This window comes from Bos taurus, chromosome 27 (assembly GCF_002263795.3).
Source record: "Bos taurus isolate L1 Dominette 01449 registration number 42190680 breed Hereford chromosome 27, ARS-UCD2.0, whole genome shotgun sequence".
Lineage (NCBI taxonomy): Eukaryota > Metazoa > Chordata > Mammalia > Artiodactyla > Bovidae > Bos > Bos taurus.
Genome location: NC_037354.1, coordinates 21,352,314 through 21,380,299, shown reverse-complemented (window position 1 = coordinate 21,380,299; position 27,986 = coordinate 21,352,314). Strand labels below are relative to the sequence as shown.

At 37.9% G+C, this 27,986-nt stretch overlaps 1 protein-coding gene across 10 annotated transcripts in view; it reads left to right on the top strand.

Moving 5' to 3' along the window:
* The window catches only part of TUSC3 (tumor suppressor candidate 3), a 217,881-nt gene extending 190,165 nt beyond the window's left edge, over window positions 1-27,716 (top strand). For 2 of the 10 annotated variants that reach the window (XM_059882305.1, XM_059882301.1), the window contains 3 exons: window positions 7,070-7,168; window positions 12,668-12,758; window positions 27,211-27,716. In XM_059882305.1, the coding sequence (XP_059738288.1) occupies window positions 7,070-7,168; window positions 12,668-12,758; window positions 27,211-27,250 (230 nt within the window). In that variant the 3' untranslated portion in view covers window positions 27,251-27,716. 10 annotated transcript variants of the gene reach the window in all.
* The last annotated feature ends 270 nt before the right edge of the window (window positions 27,717-27,986 follow it).

The following is a 27,986-nucleotide window of genomic DNA, read 5'->3' as shown; positions in this document are numbered from 1 at the left end:
CTGGAGAGTAATAGCTGAAGTGTATAATGTTATGATATTAATACAGATGTGCAAAGTTATACATGAAGTAGAACAAAGGTGTGTGTGTGTGTGCGTGTGTTTGTGTCTATGTAGGCACAGACATTAATCTCAGGACAATAGAAAAAGTTTCAGGAACATTACCATTTAGCTGGTATATATTTATATCTCTTAATGTTGAGATTCTTTAATAAGGCTTAGTTAAATGGTTACACCCATCAGTTTATGACAGAAAAGTATCTGTTATTCCAGAGTTTGACACAGAATCTCTCAGAGATTTGTAAGAGCTTTCATTAATCAGTCAGCCTTCCACCCAATAAAGGAAGCCCTACACATTAACTCTGACAGATGTTAGAGTCAAAGCTTCTTCCTGTGTTTATAAATCAGTACATCATCTAAAAATGTTTACATTACAAATGTGATTTTTCCCCCAAATGATAACTATTATGTAGGCTCTCTTTTACCAAAAATTATTTTCATTGACAGAATAGAACTTGACCTAAATAATTCTCAACGCTCAAAGTTTTTAAGCTCAAAAGTATTTTTAGATAAAAGAGGAGGGTTGGCTAGTTTAAAGCCATTTAGTTTAATTCATGTATCTCAGTTACAGCCATCAAGTTTAAAGTAGGTTCACAGGTCTTTCCTTGTTAATGACTAGAAAACTCACTTTTGCAGGAAACATTCTAAGTAAAAAACTCACACTTAGTTCCTGACCCTGCTGCCCTCTAATATAGTATTTTATATTGGGGTTGTACATAACACCTATATCTAATAATCTCTTTGCTTTAAAGTTCCTACTTTGAGATCATGTGTACAAGGATTTTGGCATTTCTTTATTTTCACATAAGAGCAAAGCTAACTTCCTCTCAGACATAACAGTTTAGAGTATCTTTGGCACTGTCTCAGATCCTCTATAGCAGGGGTTGGCAAACTAGGACCAGCGAGGTTCAATTCCAGCCTGATTGATATTTTTATAAATTAAGTTTTATTGGAACACAGCCACACCTATTCGTTTGTGAATTGTCTGTGATTACTTTGCACTACAGTAGCAGAATTGAGTAGTAACAATACACCATACAGCGTGCATAGCCCCAAATATTTACATTCTGGGCCTTCACAGAAAAAGTTTGCAAACTACTATTATGTAGAGTATAAATAATAGAAAACAAAACCCTACAACCTTATTACCCCAAGACAGTTGCTTTTAACTTTTTATTATCTTTCTTTCCCTGAATTTCTCTTATTATTTGTAAAGAGATGCAATTATATTGTTAAGTGCATTTTCACTTGATATAAAATTTTATGCTTAGCATAAAGATATACATTGTTAAACAGATTTAACTATTTTGTTCCTTTGCTGTTCCCTCATCATTTTCTTCTAACCCTGTTACCATCCTGCTTCAATTCTTCTGTGGTCTTTTGGTTTGTACCTTTTACTCACTAACTTTGTGGCTTTGCACAAGTTACTTGGATCTCTGATGGCTTCAGTTTTCTTATGTGTAAACTGAGGATTACAATCATGTATATCAGAGCCTAGTTGGTACTGGGTAAGATAGTGAACAAAATAAACTCCCTACCCTTTGGGCACTAACATTGTAATGACAGGAGAGAGACAGTAAATGAATTAAAAAGATACAAGTTCTAAATTTCTTTTAAAAAATAATGTTAATAGAGAAAAATAAAGCAAGATAAGAAGTACAGTGTTCAGAGGTGGCTTCTCTACTCTCATTTGATCAAAAACCCAAAGGAAGTGAGGGAGTGAGTTATACGGACATTCAGGGGAATAGCATTCAGACAGAGAAATAGCAAATGCAAAGATCCTGAGGCAGAGGGTTCTTCTTGTTGAAAAAATACCAAGGACACGAATAAGAGCCAACAAGGGCAGAGCAGTATAGAAGTGGATCAGGGTACAAATGAGGTGCCACCTGGAGGTCATTTTGAGGTCTTCAGATGATTAACTTTCCATCTCACTGTGAGTAGAGAGTACTCTGAGGAAAACCATGACATTACCTGCCTTATGTTAAAGATATAGAAAGTCCATACTGCCCAAAGCAATCTGTAGATTCAGTGCAGTTCTTTTCAAAATACTAGTGCCATTTTTCACAAAACTAGAATAATTAAAATTTGCACAGAACTGCATAAGACCCTGTTTAGCCAAAGCAATCATGAGAAAGAACAAAGGTGTAGGTATCACAGACCCTGATTTCAAACTGTATTAAAAAGCTGTGTGGCTTCCTTGGTGGTCCAGGGGTTAAGAATTCACCTTGCAATGCAGGGGACACCAGTTCAGTCCCTGGTCTGGGAAGATCCCACATGCCACAAGGCAAATAAGCCCTTGTGCCATAGCTACTGAGCCTACAATCTGGAGACCATGAGCCACAAACACTGAGCCCACGTGCTGTAATTGCTGAAGCCTGCATGCCCTAGAACACATGCTCCGCAACGAGAGGAGCCACTGCAACAAGAAGCCCACGCACCACCAGAGAGTAGCCCCTCTCTCCACAACCAGAGAAAAGCCCACACAGCAACCAAGACCCAGCACAAAACACTATGGTAATAGAAACGGTATGCTATGCTTCGTCCCTGGGATTCTCCAGGCAAGAACACTGGAGTGGGTCGCCATTTCCTTCTCCAACGCATGAAAGCGAAAAGTGAAAGTGAAGTCGCTCAGTCGTGTCCGACTCTTAGCGACCCCGTGGACTGCAGCCTACCAGGCTCCTCCGCCCGTGGGATTTTCCAGGCAAGAGTACTGGAGTGGGGTGCCATTGCCTTCTCCAAGAAACGGTATAGAATCAGCACAAAAATGGAGACACATATCAACAGAACACACTGGAGAGCCCAATGTAAACCCATGCACTTATGGTCGATTAAGCTACAAAAAAGAAAGAATATGCGGTGGGAAAAATACAGCCCCATTAATAAATGGTGTTGGGAAAACTGGACAGCTACATGCGGAAGAACGAAACTGGACCACTCTCTCACACCATATACAAAATAAGGTCAAAATGAATTAAAGACTTAAAGGTAAGACCCGAAAGCGTAAAATTCCTCAAAGAAGACACACAGGCAGGATGCTCTTCGCCATGGGTCTTGGCAATAATTTTTTGGCTCTGTCTCCTTAGGCAAGGCAAACAAAAGCAAATATAAACAAGTGAGACTACATCAAATTAAGAAGCTTTTTGCACATTGGAAAAAAAGCCATCAACAAAATGAAAAGGTAGCTTACTGAATGGGAGAAGATATTTGTAGTTTATATATCCAATAAGCAGTTAATATCCAGATACACAACTCATACAACTCAGTATCAAGAAACAAACAACACAGTTTAGAAATAGATGGAGGACTTGAGTGGACTAACTCTTTTCTAAGGAAGACATAATTCCAACAGTCACTTGGAAAGACAGTCTAAATCACTAATCATCAAGGAACTGCAAATAAAATCCAAGTAAGATACCACCTTACACCTGTCAGAATGGCTGTCATCAAGAAGACAACAAATAAACCTTGATGAGGATTGGAGGAATCTCATTTGGTACAGCCACTATGGGAAACAGTATGAAAGTTAATAAAAAAATAAAAATAGAACTAGCATATGATTCAGTAATTTTCTGAATATTTACCTGAAGAAAATGAAAACTAATTCAGAAGGATATATACACCTCTCTGTTCGCTGCAGCATTATCTACAGTAGCCAAGATATGGACACAACCGAAATGTCCATCAGTGGATAAACAGGTGAAGAAGATCCGATGTACAGACACACATACTCAACCATTAAAAGAAAAATCTTGCCATTTGCAGCAACATGGATGAATCTAAAAGATCATGCTAAGTGAAATAAGTTAAAGGCGGGCACTTTATGATCTCACTTGTATGTGGAATCTAAAAAACAAATGAACAAACAACAAACCAAAAGCAGATTCATAGGTACAGAAAACAGGGTGGTTGCAAAGGGCAGCTGGGTGAGGGCTTGAGCAAAACAGGGGACGAGGAGGCACAAACTTACAGTGTTAAAGTAGTCTCGGGGATGTAATACACAACATAAGGAATATGGCTGATAACATTTAATAACTCTGTATGGGACGTGTGGTTACTAGACTTCTGGTGATTATTAGTTCCTAACGTATTTAAATGTCCAGACACTTAATATTGTATATCTAAAACTAACAGAGTATTTCTAAGACTTAGGGGTAGGAATTAATTTCATAAGTAAGAAACAGTAACCAAAGCTCATAAAGGAAAAGAATAACAATTTTGACCATACTGAAATGACAACCTTCTGATAAGTAAACAATTTAAAAGACAAGTAGAAGAATCTGTATGTAACACTTCAAAATATTCATATTCAGAAAAAACTGAAGCATCTTCTAAGATAATAAGAAAAGGCAAATATACTTATGGGAAAATGGGCAAAAAAAAAAAAAAAGTAAGCACAATACAAAAACTTAAGCAAAAAAAGGAATTAACATATCAAAAGACAAACTCTGACTCACTAGTGAGACAGATCCCTACTCAACAGTTTGATAAAATCAATAGTTCAGCAAAACTGTGTTAGTGTAGTGTAAAAAAATGGTAATTCTTTTAACACTACTTGTTTTACAGAATATGATCATACCTAGTAAATTTGAAACTACATATATCAGCCTCTCAAAAACTCTACCTCTAGGTGTAGACCCTAGAAAAAATATTTCACATGTACATATAAGAAGATATTCCTTGTAGGAGTATTTTTAACACTTGGAAACAAAAACAAATGTCCTTGAGTAAGATAAGCAATAACTATCAGTATACTCTGATGAAAATCTTACAGCTTTGTAATAACACTGTTCGAATTTGTGTGAAGTTCAAAAGCAATCAAATGAGAAACACATTGGTCACGCCGTTTTCAAATCTCCAGAGGGACAAAGTGACAAAGCAATTTTTGACAAGGTGAAAGTTGCTCAGTCACTTCCGACTCTGCTACCCCATGCACTATAGAGTCCATGGAATTCTCTAGGCCAAAATACTGGAGTGGGTAACCTTTCCCTTCTCCAGGGGATCTTTCCAGCCCAGGGATTGAACCCAAGTCTCCCACATTGCAGATGGATTCTTTACTAGCTGAGCTAGAAGGGAAGCCCAAGAAGGCTGGTGTGGGTAGCCTTATCCGTTCTCCAGCAGATCTTCCTGATGTAGGAATCGAACTGGGGTTTCCTACATTGCAGGTGGAATCTACCAACTGAGCTATCAGGGAAGCCCTACAGAAGGAACAGTAGTAATTTTTTTTAAAAGTATATATATATATATATATATATATATATATATATATATATATGTTACGAAGATATTAACAGGGGTATGTTACACTTGACTGACCATAGTTAATATCCAATAAAATGTAATTTGCTTAATAACTTCTCCCTAAGTGAATATTTATGTCTCTGTGTGCTAATAACACATACAGTGTACACATGGGTGTTTACATATCCAGTTTTATCCTAAGACTGTTTTAATATACAGCTTTCATCTAGTTAAAATTTTAAAGCATTTAATTTCTAAACTTTATTTTTACCTAGAAGTAAAAAATAGTGCTATTTCCCCCAATGTTATATTTTGGAAGCTACTCAGTAGATGGCATCATAAAATAAATATTTGTTTTGTTTGTAGTATCTATATAAAATAATTTTTAAATGTGATTTATATTTCAAACATGTATTGAAAATGTGTTTGAGATAAATTAATCCAGAAATCTGTGTGAATTGTCAGTAGCTCAAGTCTGTACCGGAGAAGGCAATGGCACCCCACTCCAATACTCTTGCCTGGAAAATCCCATGGATGGAGGAGCCTGGTGGGCTGCAGTCCATGAGGTCGCTAAGAGTCAGACACGACTGAGCGACTTCACTTTCACTTTTCACTTTCATGCATTGGAGAAGGAAATGGCAACCCATTCCAGTGTTCTTGCCTGGAGAATCCCAGGGATGGGGGAGCCTGGTGGGCTGCCGTCTATGGGGTCATACAGAGTCGGACACGACTGAAGCGACTTAGCAGCAGCAGCAGCAAGTCTGTACACTTAAATGGATAGAATTATACATGAATATAAAAGGGTGTTGCCAGAAAAAAATGGAAGGGCAATCCTAATTGAACTCCTTTTTAAGGATCTACATCAGTCCCATCAATTCAAAGAACTAAGTTAAGCAGTAAATTTCCTGTCTATCCGCAGTTTCAGTGAAATAAGCTTTTAATTTTTCTATCAGTTGATTATTGGTAACATCCCCATCATTACACAGTTGAAACACAAAGAACTTATAATTATCTAAATTTCAGAAGTTTTCAAACTGTTACCACGAATTCCCTCAAAGTTTAGTGGTATGTGTATATGTATGTCAGGTGGGCTTCCCTGGTTTCTCAGTGGTAAAGAGCCTGCCTGCCAGTGCAGGAGAGGCCTGGGTCAGGAAGATGCCCTGGAGAGGGAGATGGCAACCCACTCCAGTGTTCTTGCCTGGAGGATCTCATGGACAGAGGAGCCTGACGGACTACAGTCCATGGGTTTGCAAAGAGGCACATATGACTTTGCAACTAAACAACAGAAACATTTTTGTCAGGCAAGGGGATGGTTTTTAGTAGCTTTCTCTCTTGTACATATTAGGCATCCGCCAAGGCTGGTTGGTTGGTTCCATGCTGAGTATATTCTAATTTTCTGTGATTGCCCAATGAAATGTCATTCTAAATGTAACTAGTATATGTATATCTTTATGTATAAAGTGCAATATCATTATTGGTTTTGAGAGTATATAATTCATACGCACTATTAAAGTCCTGGAATTTAATAGCATTTAGAATTAGACCTTAAAAATCTCACAAAGCAAAGTTTGAGGTTATGTAGTCTAAAAATCAAGGCATATTTATTTAAATACATGAAAAGCAGTAATTTTGTATCAGGAGAGTAAGTTGCATTCACCTCTGTGTGCGTGTGTAATTCAGTCATTCTGGTACAGAACACATGATGTTCAGGTCCAGAACAATTAATAGATTTTATTTGCATCTATTTCTAATGTTTCCTTGACAATTACTATAGATGCTGCTATCACCATGGGGATGGTTCTTCTAAATGAAGCGGCAACATCCAAGGGAGATGTTGGAAAAAGACGGAGTAAGTCTCTGTGTTGGTATCTTTGTAAGTTTGTTTTAGTCAAGTTCATTTAAATCAAATGGGAAATAGATAAAAATCCTTTGTAAATGAACCTCTTAAGAAAGGTTCTGGTTTGAAGACAGCTGCAGCGTTTCTTACTTTTTTCTCTTTCTTGGATGTGTGGTGTGCGCACAAATATTTAAAAATACATTTCTTCCAAAATGGGATTGGTGCTTTTCTGTGGAATTGGGTATAAAGAAAAGTTGTTATTCACCCTTGTTGGGGGTGGTTTGATTCATCTCTGCTGAAGTTATGGTCTCTTTGGTCATGTCCACCATACAGGAAGAGGGGGAAAGTTCTAGGGACAGAGTCTTCAGAGGTTTTATAGGCTAATGATGTGTCCCTTATGCCACAAGAGCCATCTATGCATTCAAGGACTGATTCAGACAGAGAAGTTTGTGTGTAAGTGTTGTACCCCGAAGTATTATAATACCTTCCAACTACCTCCAAAACCTCTTTTGAGCTACATTTTGAAAGGGGGCATCTTGTGGTACCATCTTTTTCAGGGTTTTTGCCTTTTCCAGTGATATTCCAAGATTCACAACTCTACCGAGTCTCAGCTTTGTGTCTTAACTAGATGACTATTTTATCCTTTGACAGAGCTGTTCCCCTCAGGGAGTTCCAGTAAGAGATTACACATTTTTATGAAGTGTTTTTGGCAAGAAAAGGGAAAAAACACAGGAAAAATCTTCTGCCCTCAGGAGCACGGGTCAAAGACTGTCAGAGAGCCTTAAATTCAGTATTTCCTGCCACAAATCTTCCCATAATTGATATAAAGTCCCTATGTGAATTTATGATTATGCTTCACAAACCTATAATTAAGATTTTTATCAATATGCTTTGCATTTCTGAACCCTATTAAAATCCAGAATGTATGTATGAGGAACATAGGCATCTGGAGAAGATTCTTAATTTATTAAAAAGTTTAAAATACAAATCCAGACTTATTTTCTTTATGGGGAGTTTTAGCTATGGTGACATGAATGTCAGTCAGTCACAGTGATTTCTAAATACAATCCTTAGGGATCTTTAGTGTTGAAATATTTTGGATGTAATAGATCCTTTACCCTCATTTCCCCTGATGCCATTTACATACTGTTATAAAGAAACCACAGAAGCAAGGAATGCATTACTTTGTTTACTTAATCATTGTTCAGAACATCATTTTATGATTTATCATTTGCATAAAGAATGTGATGTTCTTGGGACCAATGAGTAGTATTTATATAAGGACAAATTCTTACATGTTCATATATTTATCATACATCCTATCACATTAAAGTAGTGAGATAGTGTGTAATATATATATAAAATCACCTCAGCCCCACCCACTGCCACTTTATTTGTGTATGTGTGTGCGAGAGGAGTGCACGAGCGAGTGCATGGGAGAGAGAGGAGGAGTGCGGAAGGGGAAATATATTTTGAAATCTGCCCTTTTGATCCCAGTGTGGTTTTTATTCTGGATATAATGCAAGCGCTGTGATTACCGTTGCCCAGATCAGAATCCGTCTGTGCCCTCTTAGCACGTTTTTCTCACAAGGATGTTACCTGGGAACGGCTGCAGTGCGTGGTTTGTTGGGTCACCACTGACTCCTCCCCAAGTCCTCTTCCTTCCCCGTGTGCCTGTACCTCAGTTCCATTACTTTGCTCCACCACATAGAATCAAGTAAATAGCTTCTGTTTTACTTGATCACATTTTGAGACACATTTCCCACGGTATATATCAAGTGTTCAATTTAGTTCAGTCACTCAGTCGTGTCCAACATTTTGTGACCCCATGGACTGCAGCACGCCAGGCTTCCCTGTCTGGCACCAACTCCCGGAGTTTACTCAAACTTACGTTCATCTCATCCTCTGTCGTCTCCTCCTCCTCCTGCCTTCAGTCTTTCTCAGCATCAGGGCCTTTTCCAATGAGTCAATTCTTTGCATCAGGTGGCCAAAGTATTGGAGTTTCAGCTTCAGCGGCAGTCCTTCCAATGAATATTCAGGACTGATTTCCTTTAGGATGGACTGGTTTTATCTCCCTGCAGCTCAAGGGACTCTCAAGAGTCTTCTCCAATATTGTAAAGTTAAAAAATAAAATAAAATAAAGTCTTCTCCAACACTACAGTTCAAAAGCCTCAGTTTTTCGGCACTCAGCTTTCTTTATAGTCGAACTCGCACATCCATACATGACTACTGGAAAAATCATAGCTTTGACAAGACAGACCTTTGTTGGCAAAGTAATGTCTCTGCTTTTTAATATGCTCTCTAGGTTTGTCATAGCTTTTCTCCCAAGGAACAAAGGTCTTTTAATTTCATGGCTGTAGTCACCATCATGGTTATCTGGGTCATGATCTTTTTGGTATAGTTCTTCTGTGTATTCTTGCCACTTGTTCTTAATATTTTCTGCTTCTGTTAGGTCCATACCATTTCTGTCCTTTATTTTGCCCATCTCTGCATGAAATGTTCCCTTCATATCTCTTATTTTCTTGAAGAGATCTCTGGTCTTTCCCGTTCTGTTGTTTTCCTCTGTTCTTTGCACTGATCACTGACGAAGGCTTTCTTAAACCTCTCCTTGCTATTCTTTGGAACTCTGCATTCAGATGGGTATATCTTTCCTTTTCTCCTTTGTCTTTAGCTTCTCTTCTCTCAGCTATTTGTAAGGCCTCCTCAGGCAACCATTTTGCCTTTTTGCATTTCTTTTTCTTGGGGATGGTCTTGATCCCTGCCTCCTGTACAATGTCACAAACCTCCGTCCATAGTTCTTTAGGCACTCTGTCTATCAGATCTAATCTCTTGAATCTATTTCTCACTTGCACTGTATAATCGTAAGGGATTTGATTTAGGTCATACCTGAATGGCCTAGTGATTTCCCTACTTTGTTCAATTTAAGTCTGAATTTGGCAATAAGGAATTCATGATTTGAGCTACAGTCAGCTCCCTGTTTTGTTTTTGCTGACTGAATAGAGCTTCTCCATCATTGGATGCAAAGAAGATAATCAGTCTGATTTTGGTATTGACCATCTGGTTATGTCCATGTGTAGAGTCTTCTCTTGTGTTGTTGGAAGAGGATGTTTGCTATGACCAGCGTGTTCCCTTGCCAAAACTCCGTTAGCGTTTGACCTGCTTTGTTTTGTTCTCCAAGGCCAAATTTGCCTGTTACCCCAGGTATCTCTTGACTTCTCACTTTTGCATTCCAGTCCCTTATAATGCAAAGGACATCTTCTTCGGGTGTTAGTTCTAGAAGGTCTTGTAGGTCTTCATAGAACTGTTCAACTTCAGCTTTTTCAGCATTACTGGTCAGGGCATAGACTTGGATTACTGTGATATTGAATGGTTTGCCTTGGAAACAAAGATCATTCTGTCGTTTTTGAGATTGCATCCAAGTACTGCATTTCGGACTCTTTTGTTGACTATGAGGGCTCCTCCATTTCTTCTAAGGGATTCTTGCCCTCAGTAGTAGATACAAGGTCATCTGAGTTAAATTCGCCCATTCCAGTCCATCTTAGTCCATTGATGGCTAAAATGTTGAGGTTCACTCTTGCCGTCTCCTGTCTGACCACTTCCAATTTGCCTTGATTCATGGACCTAAAATTCCAGATTCCTATACAGTATTGCTCTTTACGACATCAGACTTGACTTTCATCACTAGTCACATCCACAACTGGGTGTAGTTTTTGCTTTGTCTCCATTTCTTCATTCTTTCTGGAGTTATTTCTCCACTGATCTTCAGTAGCATATTGGGTACTTACTGACTTGGGGAGTTCATCTTTAAGTTTCCTATCTTTTTGCCTTTTCATACTGTAAACAGCAAAGGGAGTGATAAAGTGTTTTACTCAGCTCCTGGAAAAAGACTGAGGGAAGGAAGAAGTGTGTGGTCATACCAAATGTAGGAAAATGTAAAGTAAAGCAACATGTCATTCATTCTAGGTGCACTAAGATTATTGTAAGCAAAGTTGCTACGTCAGGTGGCTGGTGTCTGTCTGTTTGGGCATTCTACAGTTTCGGGGGGAAAAGATGGTTTTCATTTTTGCAGTATTCAGCCGCTTTTTTTTTTTTTTTTGCTTTATTTTCTGCCAAAATTCATTTGAAATTCATGTGCATGTGTGTTACATATGAAATGTCACAGAGGCTGCAACTGAATGCTATTAAGTACTTAGGATTTTTCACAATTTGTTCTCAAAACTGAGAGAGTGATATTCCTACAGAGTTGAAGGAAAACTGACCAACAGGCTTCTGGATCATGTTTTAACAATTTCCTAAAGTCTCCACTGATTTCTAGGATTGTAATTAAACCTGGTCTAATTTATATGCTAGAATAAGTTAAAAATTATAGTTCATCACTATAGAAGCATATAGAATTATTTAATCTCCCTTGTTTTCTTCTGTCTTGGCATGTTTAATCTCTTTTATCTTCCCCTTTCTTCTATAATTAATCATATTAGATAGCCCAGTGTTTTTAAAGAATTCCCTGAAACTAATGAAAGGATACAGGTATCATGCATATGTTTAATTCCTAAGAAATCTTTAGGTATTTCTTATTAAAAGAACTTATTTACAGAGCAGATTTAGGTAAATTTCCATTTCTCTAAATATATATTTTTATTCTAAACATACCTGCATTTAATTGGCTCAGATTTTTAAGCATTTAAAGAATTTACTGCTAGCAAATTTAATTAAAAACCTAGTAGATGTATTTGCATATATTTCATAATATATATTTGATTAGTCATCTACTTTAGAGTAAAATCTTCCTAACCATAACAGAAAGGGAAAGAAATGTCCCTGTTGTCAACTTGTGAGGGATAAAGTGATGCTGGAAACCTAAATCACAGCCCAGCGGATTCTGCTGTAACATATACCACTTGTTCCTCTAAAACGAACAGTAATGCCTTGACACCATCACCAGCTCTTTAGGATTGGTTTTCCCTCTTTGACTATCACAGAGTCTGTATTTTCTCACACCCCAAGCCTTTGGTTACTGGCTTGCGGGATGCTGAGATGAACTATCACTTTTAAGTAACAGGCGTTTACTGAAGCAATAATCTAGCCAATCATGTAAAATTGCATTTCTTTGTAAATACTGCATGGCATCTGAAAATAAAATTATATTGCACATTCCAGTACTGTAGATGTCTCTGCTGATATAGCCAGTACTTCACAGGGCAGGGACTGATCATCTCATTTGTGGTTTATCACATTTTGCTGTGTTTGGTTTTGGTCCCTCCGCGGGCATTTTTAGTACTTGTGGGAATTTGGTAAGAGAAGAATACCACCCAGAAACTTAGATCAATCACTTTTTTGTTTTGTTTTGTTTTCATACTCCAAGTAGTAAATTGTCATTGAGAAGAATGTGGAAAATAGTGATTATCTGGTTTGTGGTACCTGTATGTGCCATGAGCTGTTACATGTAAGTATGTGTAATTAACTGAATGCTTTTTAAAAATATAAACATTTGTGTTGTGTGTGTCTAGACTAATGGAGTTTTCTGTTTCTTTCTAGTTATTTGTCTCGTGGGATTAGGCCTGGTGGTCTTCTTCTTCAGTTTTTTACTTTCAATATTTCGTTCCAAGTACCACGGCTACCCTTACAGGTAATATCATTATACTAATATGAATGTTTTCATTTTAAACTAATAGAATAAACCGAATTTCATGTTTTTATGTTTCTAACATGTATTTAAGGATTAATATAAAGTAGCTACTTTATTTGCCAAGTCATCTTAAACTCTGTTAAGCAAGTTTTTGAGCACCTACTATGTGTTCAGCACAGATTATATGAAGGAGATATATATATAAGGCATGGTACCTGCCCTCCTTTGTATATGATGGTTTCATTTTAGATATATGTTGCATGCATATGTATGTGTGTGTGTGTGTGGATATATGTATGTATGTATGTATACATTACATATATATACAGACACACATAACAAAATGAGTTTTCAACTTTGTGGAATTTATCAAAATTTCTTCTTGTTTTGGTTTGCCTATTCATGATTTTTACTTCATTTACAAATTTTTTCTCATATAATCTAGTGTTCAGTGTCCAGCAAACTCCCATCATATTTTGAATTCTTCAAAGTTTTAGCTTTTCAAATAAGGAATGGCAACATGAATGGAAAATGAAATGATAAAAGAATCCCTGGTCACTACAAGCTGTCATAAAAGAACATCTCCTAAGTTTTTCATCAACATAGTTTGATAATTGGGGATGGGAAGATGTTGAAAATCATTCTGAAACAATGTTATTATAACCAAACTATTATTCTTACTAAAGCAAAGTACAACTGACACGCCAGATTACAGTTATCCAGGTCAGGAAGTAGGCACAGGTTCATTTCTTGACCATTCCTCCCTTAACTTGTCTCAAAGGAATAAGTATTCCACTTTCTCTAGGGAGCATCCTCCTCCCCAGTGAAGCAGTAAAGGTCCCTTTTCTCCAAGATTTTGAGAACTTTCTGTTGAGATAGTAGAGCTCATGATATATTGACAGAAAATAAAATCTCATAATTCACATCCCTCTTGCAGGTAAGTGAATGAATGACAATCACTGTGTAGTAGCCGACTCTCTGTGACCCCATGGACTGTAGCTTGCCAGGTTCCTGTGTCCATGGAATTCTCCAGAATACTGGAGTGGGTTGTCATTGTGAACTGAGCAATTGCTTCAAGAAAATTTTCTGCATAGGTGATGGCAGCCATGTGTAGCTTTATCTGGGGCACAGAACTATTCCCATGACAGAGAGATCTGATTAAGGGCTTATAGTAAAGAGTAAAACACTTCAACCCTGCCTCTGTATCTTTTCATATGGGCAGAGGCACATTTCCAAGACTTCTCATATCCATTAAAAATAAACGTACTCAAGGAGTAGAAGAAATCTGAATATCAGATGTGAGCTGTGGGACCATCTGCCTTTAATCTGGTCTGCAGTATAAAGGTCTGAGGGCAAGAAGTTTAATAAGAAAGGCCAAGTAAAGTCTCCAATTTCTTGGTTTTTATTCTTGATGCTGTCTGGCTATTTCATTTTAGTTTTGAAAATATGAAGTCAGAAGAATCAAATCCAAGATGAAGTAGGCCCAAGAAAGATGAAGTTTCTGTTCTTCTTCTCCCCTACCCTAGATTGAGGATCATGGTTCTGTATGATTAGAGTCTCAGTTTGACTTGCATGTATTCCATTAACAGAATCTGTAGAAGAATATTTCTATTACTTAAGTTTTCATTTACTTAAAAAACATTTATTCATTTCAACCTACAGCATTTACAGTGTCAATGAAAGGTATCTAAATTATAAAAAGGAAAGTGTCATAAGTTATGTGATTCTTAAAACCTATTTAGTTGACAGAAAACGGAGGAAGGTAAAGAGCAAGTTCCAGCTCTCCTTACACATCAGAGCACCTAATCCAACAAGAGTCAGTTGAGTTCAGTTCAGTCGCTCAGTCACGTCTGATTCTTTGCGACCCCATGGACCGCAGCATGCCAAGCCTCTCTGTCCGTCACAACTCCCGGAGTTTACTCAAACTCATGTCCGTCAAGTCAGTGATGCCATCCAACCATCTCATCCTCTGTTGTCCCCTTCTCCTCTGCCTTCAATCTTTCCCAGCATCAGGGTCTTTTCAAATGAGTCAGTTCTTTGCATCAGGTGGCCAAAGTACTGGAGTTTCAGCTTCAGCGGCACTCCTTCCAATGAATATTCAGGACTGATTTCCTTTAGGATAGACTGGTTTGATCTCCCTGCAGTCCAAGGGACTCTCAAGAGTCTTCAGCACCACAGTTCAAAAGCATCAATTCTTCAGCGCTCAGCTTTCTTTATGGTCCAACTCTCACATGCATACATGACTACTGGAAAAACCATAGCTTTGACTACATGGACTTTTGTTGGCAAAGTAATATCTCTGCTTTTTAATATGCTGTCTATGTTGGTCATAATTTTACTTCCAAGGACGTGAAGTGAAGTTACTCAGTCATGTCTGACTCTTTGCGACCCCATGGACTGTAGCCTACCAGGCTCCTCAGTCCATGGGATTTTCCAGGCAAGAGTACTGGAGTGGGTTGCCATTTCCTTGTCCAGGGGATTTTCCCGACCCAGGGATTGAACCTGGGTCTCCTACATTGTAGGCAGACGCTTTACCATCTGAGCTACCCTGCAGTCACCATCTGCAGTGATTTTGGAGCCCAAGAAAATAAAGTCTGACACTGTTTCCATTGTTTCCCCATCTGTTTGCCATGAAGTGATGGGACTGGATGCCATGATCTTAGTTTTCTGAATGTTGCACTTTAAGCCAACTTTTTCAGTCTCCTCTTTCACTTTCACTAAGAGGCTCTTTAGTTCTTCTTTGCTTTCTGCCATAAGGGTGGTATCATCTGCTTATCTGAGGTTATTGATATTTCTCCTAGCAATCTTGATTCCAGCTTGTGCTTCATTCCGCCCAGCATTTCGCATGATGTACTCTGCATATAAGTTAAATAAGCAGGCTGACAGTATACAGCCTTGACATACTCCTTTCACGATTGCAACCAGTCTGTTGTTCCATGTCCCATTCTAATTGTTGCTTCTTGGACTGAATACAGATTTCTCAGGAAGAGGGTCAGGGTGGTGTGGTATTCCCATCTCTTTCAGAATTTTCCAGTTTGTTGTGATCCACACAGTCAAAGGTTTTGGCATAGTCAATGAAGCAGAAGTAGATGTTTTTCTGGTATTCTCTTGCTTTTTTGATGATCCAGTGGATGTGGCAATTTGATCTCTGGTTCCTCTGCCTTTTCTAAATCCAGCTTGAACATCTGGTATTTCACAGTTCACGTATTGCTGAAGCCTGGTTTGGAGAATTTTGAGCATTACTTTGCTAGTGTGTAAGATGAGTGCAATTGAGTGGTAGTTTGAGCATTCTTTGGCATTGCCTTTCTTTGGGATTGGTATGAAAACTGATCTTTTCCAGTCCTATGGCCACTGCTGAATTTTCCAAATTTGCTAGCATATTGAGTGAAACACTTTTACAGCATCAGCTTTTAGGATTTAAAACAGTGCAACTGGAATTCCATCACTTCCACTAGCTTTGTTCATAGTGATGCTTCCTAAGGCCCACTTGATTTCGCTTTCTAGGATGTCTGGCTCTGGGTCAGTGATCATACCACCATGATTATCTGGGTCGTGAAGATCTTCTTTGTACAGTTTTTCTGTGTATTCTTGCCACCTCTTAATATATTCTGCTTATGTTAGGTCCATACCATTTCTGTCCTTTATTGTGCCCATTTTTGCATGGAAAGCTCCCTTGGTATCTCTAATTTTCTTGAAGAAAATACTCTGACCAGTAATGCTGAAGAAGCTGAAGTTGAACAGTTCTATGGAGACCTACAAGACCTTCTAGAACTAACACCCCAATATGATGTCCTTTTCATTATAGGGGACTGGAATGCAAAAGTAGGAAGTCAAGAAATACTTGAACTAACAGGCAAATTTGACCTTGGAGTACAGAATGGGGCAGGGCAAAGGCTAATAGAGTTTTGCCAAGAGAACGCACTGGTCATAGCAAACATCATCTTCCAACAACACAAGAGAAGAGATTCTACACCTGGACATAACCAGATGGTCAATACTGAAATCAGATTGATTCTATTCTTAGCAGCCAAAGATGCAGAAGCTCTATACAGTCAGCAAAACCAGACCAGGAGCTGACTGTGGCTCAGATAATGAACTCCTTATTGCCAAATTAAGACTTAAATTGAAGAAAGTAGGGAAAACCACTAGACCATTCAGATATGACCTAAATCAAATTCCTATCGACTATACAGTGGAAGTGAGAAATAGATTCAAGGGATTAGATCTGATAGAGTATGAACTGAAGAACTATGGACGGAGGTTCATGACACTGTACAGGAGGCAGGGATCAAGACCATCACCAAGATTGAGAAGTGTTAAAAGGCAAAATGCTTGACAAATAGCTGTGAAAAGAACAGAAGCGAAAGACTAAGGAGAAAAGGAAAGATATACCCATCGGAATGCAGCGTTCCAAAGAATAGCACGAAGAGATAAGAAAGCCTTCGTCAGTGATCAATGCAAAGAAACAGAAGAAAACAGTAGAATGGGAAAGACTAGAGATCTCTTCTAGAAAATTAGAGATACCAAGGGAACTTTTCATGCAAAGATGGGCACAATCCAACAAAAACAGGATTTCCTATCTAGATGTTCCTGGTCACGATCCTGCTCTGACAGAACAAGTAAAGTTGAATTTTACTAGTTCCAAGAATAATGTTACATTTGACAGCATTGTATTTTGTCATGATGTGAAGAGTTTAATTTGTACTTTTCCCAAGGAGTAGCTGTCATTTAGTATTGATTGTATAAAACTCTAATCCTCTGGTCTTTACAAGAGTGGACATGTAAATTACCTGAGAAGCTTTTTAAAATACATATTCTAGGCCTCACCTTAGCTTTCCATTGTGAGCATTTCTGAACCAGAGTATATGCTGGTTTTATTTTTCTATGAGTGTGCCCCCCACACCATGCTTATTGGGTCCCAATCCCACCCCCTTGTCAGGGGCCCACCAGGCTAAATGAGGAGGGGGCTTGCTGGCAGCTGGCTTCATGGGACTGGAAGTAAGATGAAGTGTCCTATAAGAAATCAGATGGAAATCATGCCCCAGGGTGGTTTATGAATATGAAATTTGACATAGTTTAGATGAAAACCCTACAAGTGCTGCCAAGAAACAGCATCAGAACAGAGCCCAGCATTAAAAAAGCAGCAGCAGCAGCCTGGGAAGATAGGTGCACTGAAAGAGTGGGACGTGGCATTACAGAGACGTGAAGGCAGGGACCCGGCTGTGGCCCAGCTCTCGTGAGCTCTGTGATTTGCTGGGCTGTTGCAGGACTCAGCCATCCAGCCCTCCTGTGACCCTACCTAAATCATTCTTTTAGTTTCACCATCTCTTCTCTTATCACGTTAAAGCTTCCTAGTATTCCTCTTCAGACTCTTAAGAACTTCTGCTTGTTTCTGCATCGTGTCTTTTCTGTGGATATGGTGATGCATCATTCATCAAGCTTCCATAAATCCATCCAGCCCTCTTAGACCATCCCTCTCCACTCACTCATCTTCTTGCTTTGTAAAGTTGGTAGGACAGGTTATGTATGTTTCTTTCATCACATGTACAGCAACCCTTTGAGGTAACAAAATTTGGCAGATGGGAGCATTGTGAACAAAAACATGTGCTTTGCATTAGAACGTTTTTATGCTCTTATTAATCTAACCCATGGATATATGCCAGGGTTACCCTAGTAATGTTATATACTGCTTTGGGATTTGTTTTCGATTCATTGCATCATTTTCCTTCAGAATAAAATTTTTTCTCAGAAATTTTATCAGTTTTATTATGAACGATTATAATAATAAACATATTATTCATATCAAGAGTTAAAGCTGGATTTAGAAAAGGCAGAGGGACCAGAGATCAAATTGCCGGCATCTGTTGGATCATAGAAAAAGCAAGATAGTTCCAGAAAAATATCTACTTTTGCTTCATTGACTATGCCAAAGCCTTTGATTGTGTGGACCACAGCAATCTGTGGAAGATTCTTCAAGAGAGGGGAATACTAGACCACCTTACCTGCCTCCTGAGGATCTATATGCAGGTCAAGAAGCAACAGTTAAAACTGGACATGGAACAACAGACTGGTTCCAAACTGGGAAAGGAGTTTGTCAAGGCTGTATATTGTCACCCTGCTTATTTAACTTCTGTGCAGAGTACATCATGTGAAATGCCAGGCTGGATGAAGAAGAGGCTGGAATCAAGATTGCCGGGAGAAATAGCAATAACCTCAGATATACAGATAACATCACCCTTATGGCAGAAAGCAAAGAGGAACTAAAGAGCCTCTTGATGAAAGTGAAAGAGGAGAATGAAAAAGCTGGCTTAAAACTCAACATTCAAAAGCTAAGATCATGGCATCTGGTCCCATCACTTCATGGCAAATAGATGGGGAAACAATGGAAACAGTGACAGACTTTATTTTCCTGGATTCCAAAATCAGGGCAGATGGTGACCACAGCCATGAAAATAAAAGACTCGCCCTCCTTGAAAGACAAGCTGACAAACCTAGACAGTGTATTAAAAAGCAGAGACATTACTTTGCTGTCAGAGGTCCATCTAGTCAAAGCTATGGTTTTTCCAGTAGTCATGTATGGATGTGAGAGTTGAACCATAAAGAAAGCTCATCACCAAAGAATTAAATGCTTTTGAACCACGGTGTTGGAGAAGACTCTCAAGAGTCCCTTGGACTGCAAGATCAAACCAGCCTAAAGAAAATCAATACTGAATATTCATTGGAAGGACTGATGCTGTAGCTCCAATACTTTGGCTCCCTGATGCAAAGAGCCAACTCATTAGAAAAGACCCTGATGCTGGGAAGATTGAAGACAGGAGAAGGGGATGACAGAGGACAAGATCATTGGATGGCATTACCGACTCAATGGACAGGAGTTTGAACAAGCTCCAGTAGATGGTGAAGGACAGGGAAGCCTGGAGTGCTGCAGTCCATGGGGTTGCAAAGAGTCAGACAGGACTGAGCGTCTGAACAGTAATAACAACACATCAAGAGCAGTTGTTACCCAGAGGACTAGAAGGAGAATATACACCAGAGAACTGGAATAATCCTGAGCTAAATTCTAGAAACCAGGCAGCATAGTGGGGAAGAAAGTATCTATCCAGCTAGTTAGTTCACTGGAGAAAAAGCAAACGTGATGCAGAAGCCAGAGTGAGAGGAGGAATAAATGAAAGAAGGGAAGAGAGAAGTCATTTGGGAATAGTTGAAAAGTGAAAGTCGCTCAGTCGTGTCTGACTCTTTGCAACCCCATGGACTGACTATACAGTCCATGGAATTCTCCAGTCCAGAATACTGGAGTGGGTAGCCTTTTCCTTCTCCAGAAGTTAAAAGATGAGATGTTAGTACAAAAGAAAAAGAAACCTTTTCCTTCTGAGTTACTCTGTGGGAGAGGCTCGGTCAGTGATGGACATAGTACCATATTCTGGAGGGACACTTTGCAATCCCAGCAGCATGTTTCTGTGGCACCAGCATAATATGATTTGATTAAAAAAAAAAAACTTGTTCCTATTGGAAAATGATAGTTCGTAGGGAAGGAGAAAATAGGATTCCGGACACCATCAGTAGGACAAGAGAAAGGCTATTCCATATGCCGGAAGATATGCCCTGGTCTTGTATTACTGAAAAGACCGTGTGGATGTCCATATTCAAAGGGAGTTAGTACTTATTATAATGTATCATAAACCCTGGTGACCAAGAGCTAAGTCAACCCCCAATCATTTTTACCAATATACACTGAAGTAGGCTTGTAGGAAAAAAAAAAAAAGACTTTCTTAAACAAGACCATTTCCTTATCCTTGAGATGAGCTGCCGGGACAAAAAAAAAAGTTTTCTTCTAAAAGAATGGAAAAACTTCCCTCTTCTACCTACTCTGGTTGGTACTGGATAAGATGCAAGATATCCTTTACTGAAAATGCGCATTTGAACATAACTCCATCTGCTAATTGAAAAACACCTTTAGCAGGGGCTTTAGCTTCAATGCCAGAGTCCACTCTTGGGTATAATACCATAGCCTTTGGTGGCCTTTGATGTCTGTGTTTTAGGTTTGTGATTTTTAACTTTTATACCAGGAAATGCCACTGATGTCTATAAACTAATTTTTTATTTCCTCACAATTTTTAATTGATCGACAGTCTTTAATTTCTTCTGTACGGAATGATCTTTCTGCTTTTCCATTTTTAAACTTCACAGAACCTTAAACATTCATGTGTTTCTTATTTTCTCAGTACTTCATACTGATATTTTTGTTGTTGAACTGTGTGCTTGCTGAAAGGGATAAAAGTCTATTACATGTTTACCCTATTTCCTTAAATCTTCCCCACATTTTGGTCTTACGGGTTTTTTCCCTACAGTATCAGCATCTTTCATACCATCACTAAATTCTCCCAGATCATCTTTTAAGTTTCAGTAAGCAACCTTCCATCATTTACATACTTAATCTACATGTTACTAACTCAGAGACTTTGGGAAAGTTAAGTAACTTTTCTAAACCTTGGTTTTCTCATTTCTAAGTGGGAAATGTTTACATACTTTGACATCATGTAGGTTACATGATGTAAGTCACTTAGCACATTGCCTAGTATTTAGTATGTGGCACATAGTATTACTTACTCAAAAACCACTTTCTCCTAATTATTATCATTAGCTCTGATGTAAAGATTTTACCCATTTATATTTAATTTTTCATGAGCAGGATTTTTTTTTATGCTAAAAATTAAGCAAGTGTTGTTTTTTATTTGCATGATTCAGTGGGGTGAAGATTAGATTTTCCCTGAACCTTCTGAGGAACTTAATTGGGCTCTCAAAACCTTTGAAATTAGTGAAATAACAAAGATATTAAGAAGTCTATCTAATTACAATCTGACCCATAGTTCAGAAAAAGAAATTGTATTCTAGTGGTAGCAAGAATTCATTTTGTATATTAAATAAAGATTAGCTTTAGGGCTTGTTCCATTTTCCAAGAGCAAAGTGCTAGTGTTCATACATGCACGTCGTCTCTTATGGGTAATTACTTTCCCACTGGTTGCCCCTGACATACTTTGATTCAAAAGTTTTCTTCAAAAAGATTTCTGTAAAACTATTTGAAAGATCAAGTCTCTGAGTAGAAAAATAGCATAGAACATTCTCTACTAATTCTCTCACTTTGCTACCTGTTTATGATTCTTTAGTTGTCTTAGAGAGATGGTGTGGTATAATGGGAAAATATTTAGAATCCAAGACATGAGTTCAAATTCAGTATATCATTTTGTATGTCAGTTAAGAACGCTGGCCCAGCAGGCATAGATACTGGCTTGAATCTTACACCCTCTCATCACTAACTTTGGGACTAACTTCTCAGTCTCATTTTTCCTCACCTGTAAAAGTATGTTTTTATGGGGTTGGATAACAACTTTGTTAAGCTTATTTCTTCATTTATAAACTTGGCATAATAATAAATATGTATCTGAGAATTTTGAGGGGATAAAGTACATCATCAATTTATAGTTCATGGAATGTTGCAGGTTCTGAGAAGAAATTACTTCACCTACCTCTTGCCTATCCTTAGCCATTTCAGCGCTTGGTTATTCAATAGCACTTTACCACGTTAGCTTTTTCATTAAGTATCCATATGTAACTTTTGTGTATTGGAGTTCTTTTCTTTCTAGAGTATTGTAAGGTGCCTTACAGAAGGTCACGGCTGTGCCTTTTTAATATCTCCAGAGTGTTACACATAGCAGGTGCTCATCGTGTACTTACTAATCGAATGTGTTTACTCAGAAGCATTTTGTAAATGTACTCCTTATCTAAATGCAACAGGAACAATTAAGATAGAAACATAGTGGACAGAGGAGTATTGGTTTGCCACATTGCACAACTCCAGAAGGTGGACTCACATCACATGACACCCCCATGGAGTTGTCGGGTTGTTCCCCCACACTGAAGGGGTGCAGTGTGCACAAACAGTGTTCTGGAAACCTGGGCTCTAAAGATGCTTATTGCAACCTCAAGTGGACCCTGAGCTGGCCCACATCAAAAAATACACACTGATTAAGCTTACAATGGATATAGAAACTATTGACAAGATACCTGTAATTCATGATGTCTTTGGTTCCTTTTGAGTTACTTTGAGAAATAATGAGTTTAAAAAAAATTTTAAAAATCAATCTACATTCCATAATGGAAAGTACAGAATAATAGCTAGACAAGAAAGACATTCCTGGTGAATTTTGAGGCAAATGTACTAATGAACCAGCACAGCAAGGCAAAATATCCCAGGACATGCAGTATGTAACAATATCCCATTCATTTCTGTATCTTACTTAGATGTAGATCTTTTATCTATAGGGAAAATAGAAAATACAGTCTTAAGCTATACAAATAGAAAACACAGAAATGGTGTGGTGATCAAACCACAGTACGTGTCATTGATAAGAATTTCACTGGGATTGCCTTTCTGATGCTGAGTTCCAGCTTTGAAGAATATCATGAAGGACCAAAGACTTAGAGATGAGTAGGTGAAGATCTGGAGAGTGTCTACATAAAGAATACAGTGCTAAGTCTTTGTAATACTATTTTACAAGTGGAAATTGAATCTCAAGGACTATTTTTTCCATATTGTTGTATTTCACTGTGGTGTATTGGAAAGTGATCTGGACTTTGAGTGAGAAGATGAGATTTGGACCATGGCACTTTAAAACTGTAACCTCAGGCAAGTCTTTTCATCTTCTCTGAGCCTCAGTTTTCCTCATCTTTCAGATAATAACCATAATCTTTATCTCATAAGTAAGACAAGTTGTGGCAGACTATTGTTTTACAAATGAAAGATAACTTTGAATTGTGAGATCTCATATTCCAGTCTCATGCTGTTGTACTTAGCTGCTACAGGAACAAGTCCTTGGATAAAATTGCCAGCAATAGACTTTGGCTCACAGAATTAACCACTGACAAGCACAGTATTTTTTTTTTAAATAATAATATCCATATGCATGCGTATGCCCTCCATTTCAAACAAAATATGATTGCATTTGGTTATTTTTGTTTTATTACTTTAGGGAAGAAAACAGAACTATACAGCTGACAGAAATATATTGAATTCTGCCAAGGAAAAATGTAGTCAGATGCCTTTTCCCACTAACAATATAAGTCTTAATTTTCAGAATAAAATACAAGTTTTCTAAACATGGACTAATTTTTTAATCAATATTTAGTAATTCAAAACTAGATATTAGGAACCGCTATATAAATCCAACATGATTTTAATAGAAAACTCAGAATCTAGGCTTTTTGATTTTGCAGCGCACATTCCCACCCCTCAGACCGCAGAAGACATGGTCTAAGCAGAGACACACAGCAAAGGAAGCTCTGGAGGCTTATTTCCGTTGTGTAAATACAGTTTTCTTACTCTGGCAGAAACTCCACCATTCAGCAACCCCCTGAAAGCAGGGAATGAGGAGGAAGCTCCTTTGTCCCTAAGTTCTGTTTTTTATCTGACCGCCAACCTCTTCCCACATACAAGCTCTGTTGGTCTTTTTCCCCAGACCCAGCATCCGTGTTTCTGACCACACAGAGTTATGAACGATAATGTTACCAGCCTCTTCCAAAACGTGCCCCTCTGTGTAGGCTGTAGAGATGTGCCCTTAGCAGTCGTAAGACTTGACAGCTCTCATCCTGTGTAGCTACAGATCAGAAAGCTTACCACTCCCAAAGATCTGTTTCCCGACTCCTAATAAAATCCTGAATTTCTTTAGGCCTTTATTTTAGATCATGTACTTCAGACTTGAAGACTTTTAGGGGTTCAGTAAGTTTCTGTCACAAAGAAGAGAGCCCCCAGGGCTTCTGGCCAAAGAGGCCTGGGTGGCAGCCATCATGTACTTCTCCCTGGCATCCCCTTAGAACGCTTGTGAAAATAAAGGTTAGAAAATCCCAAGAACAGGGAATCATTAAGTTCTACTAACCCCAAGGCCAGGGGAACACGTGTGAACTTGCTAGTGGCCTATCCTTGTTCAGAGTAAAGAACCAAGGCTTTTCCTGCCTTCTATACTTTCTGGCTCCAAGATGACATCAGTAGCTGCCCCTTATCCATGTAAGCGATTTCTGTGTGACAGAGTGCCAGGACATGCCCAGAAGTCTCTGACTTCTTTCCCAGTTTGAGATCAGGAAGTGAGAACCTTAGCCAAGAAAATTCTGGCCAGCTGAAGGTCTCGGTAGAGAATTTAACCTGATCTCAATTGGACAGAATTCATTCATTCAAGAGCACTGCATCCATTCTGATGTTTTAAAACACTGTGGAGCAGGTGAATTAATTACTCTAAGAGAAGTCTAAACAAAATACCAACCACTGTTTGGTGCCTCCTGCATATTTCACAGGAGGAGAAAAGGCACGTGTTTCACACGTAATATGGTCTCCAGCAGCCACCCAGTAATCAAACCCAGATGCCTTTTCTCATGTGGCAACCTACATAACCCTTCCAGGATTCTAGTTAACCATCTCCTCTTGAGTATCTTATGCCCTGGATTTTGAAACATGACACTCCTAGACCTTCCTTTTTCCTTTCAGATGACTTCTCGGTCCCAACAGACATGCCAAATTCTGACCTAAGGCCTAGAGCCAGACCTCAGACCATATTGTCACCTCCTCAGCTCCAAAGCCAGGCTCATCCCTGCTCCAAACCATATCTCTTCTTCCCATGTTCCCTAACACAATTATTGTTATAATCATACAACATATAAAAGTAGAACCTTTTTAATCTTCCCAGAACCAAAAAGTTCGCAAGCATAAAATGATCATAAAGGGTCATATTCTTGCTTTTATGATAGTAGTATTTTTATAAAAGGTGATCTTTAGTATTCCATAGCTTGAAATGTTCAGACTATTTTTATTAAAAAACAAACCTGTAAATTGTCAGGTATTTTTTAAATTATAAGTTTTGCAGCTTTCATTACCATTTTAAATATTTTATGGTGATGTTTTCTTTTTTAACTGTCAGTCAGCTTTATCTTTAGGGCAATCTTATATCTGAGGACAGAGAAAGCCAAAGTGTTCATCTACACATTTTATATATATATATATAAAATATATATATATATATATAACATACCCCTGCTTTGCCACCACTGTTGTTAAAGATTGGGTGGATTGAACAGCAGCAGTACCTTAATGCTCTGAGGAATGTTACTGCTGATCTTCATGGCAATGTTACCCTTGCAGTACTTAAGTCATAACTTGTTATCTCAAAAAATAGAAGCAATGTCTTGTTGCCTCTAGACATCAGCACTTGATTTGTATCTTGTAATTTAGTAATTCCTCAGAAAAAGATAGGGTAATAAAAAGTTTAGGCTGTATTGCATAATTGCTTTATTATATATTACAAGCTAATAGAGATAATATATATTTAAATATATAATGCTTTATATTTACTATTTAGTATATGAAGTATATTTATATTCACTATATAGTATATATATATGTTATATAATGTGTGTTTTTTTTTTTTTACTATTTATTTATATAGTATCACAGGATTAAAATAAACATTAGCACTGGAAAGAACTTTGGAGATCATCCAAAACAAGCGTTCTTCTCACTAATGAGGAAACCGAGGTTCAGAAAGACGAAGTAACATATGCCTAGGATATTGTAATTTGAGTGTCCAAGTATTAAACTTATCAGTTTGAACAATTTCCCAACTACATGGTTTTTCAACTATAGTAACCATTAATATTTTTAATATTAATGTTTTAATATTAGTTAACAATTGGTTCATTTCTGGTTGTCCTAAAGTTACGTTGCCAAGACTATAAAAAGCAAAGTTGCTGCACGTTAGCAGAAAGGTACAAATAGCCAACAAAAGCTTAATGATGTTATTCAAATTGCCATGATATTACGAACTTACATTTCTTTTCATAGATAAAAGTGTTGCCTAGGGAAATCAAGAAAGGCAAAAAGAGTTATTTTGCTTTTTTTTCCTATATGTATAAACGTCTATTTGTATCATTTCATCAGAACCTGATGATACTTTTATTATGATTTATAATTATTTTTGACTTCAATATAGTGAAATTATAAAATTCTTAAAAGTATTTAAGTAAATGCATATTGATTAAATAACCAGAAAAAATATATTGTCTAAAATATTGAAATGACCCAATCCAAGTGTATGTTTCAGCTCATTCCCTTTCTTCCCCTGTGTTGTCAGTTTAAATGCCAATTTAACTAGGAGTCTTGCTAACGTTGAGAATGACTCACAGAAGTTAACCAAACTTAACCAACACAACTTCAAGTTCTTATCAGCATCTGCTTTCACCCCTGACCTAGTCTCACCTGATCCCATTACAGGATCTAGTTCATAGAAATTGCCCTGATATAAAATTACAATGAAGTGAATTAATGAACTGTGTATGACGTTACATTTTTATTTTATATTTACCTGTACTAAGTTAATATAGAATAAAAAGCACACTGTGTTTTTTTTTTCAGCAAAGAATTTTCTTTCTTTTTCAGCTTTTTAATTAAGTGAAGCCAAGTGGGATTTGCATAAAGTGACTGTTTACCATGAAGACAAAGTGTCCCAGACATACTAGTTCCAACTGTTGAGTCCATTTCCTTGCTGATTGTGATAATCCAGCTGTTTCTTGTATAATTTTTTTTTAAATGTGAGTTTTTGTAGTAAACTTAATTTATAGACATGGATGGTTAACTTTAACATGGAATAAACAAGGGCAACAGTGAAGAGTTTTTCCAGCAAATTATAGTCTGTGTATGCTATAGATTGAAATAAACAACAATGTAATTATGAATTCATGCTTTTAAGCTATTCACTCATTAGCAAAGAAAACTATAATGTTAGTAAAGGAGAAACTATGAAATGTATCCTCAGCAGTTCTTGGGATTGTACAGAGATAGGTGTATGCATGAAAATATGTCATGTACTGAAAAATTATACTTTCCTCAGTCTCAGTATAAAGGATGTGTATGGTTACAAATAGCGTTTTGTTCTTATTAATCATAACTAGATGAAGGAGATGGGGCCAGGAGCTGGACACACAGTACATGGATGCCTGCCCTGGGGAACGGAGGTCCTTCCCAGGATAGAAATCTACAGCAAACACGACTGAATCAGCATGCTCAGGGCACAGGCAACGGGAGCAGCACACCAGAACTAGGAATGAATTCTTCCCCAACTCAGAAGTGTGACCCTAGAATCCAGACCTGCAACCACAGAACTCACCCATGGGGATATTATCCCCTTGTGT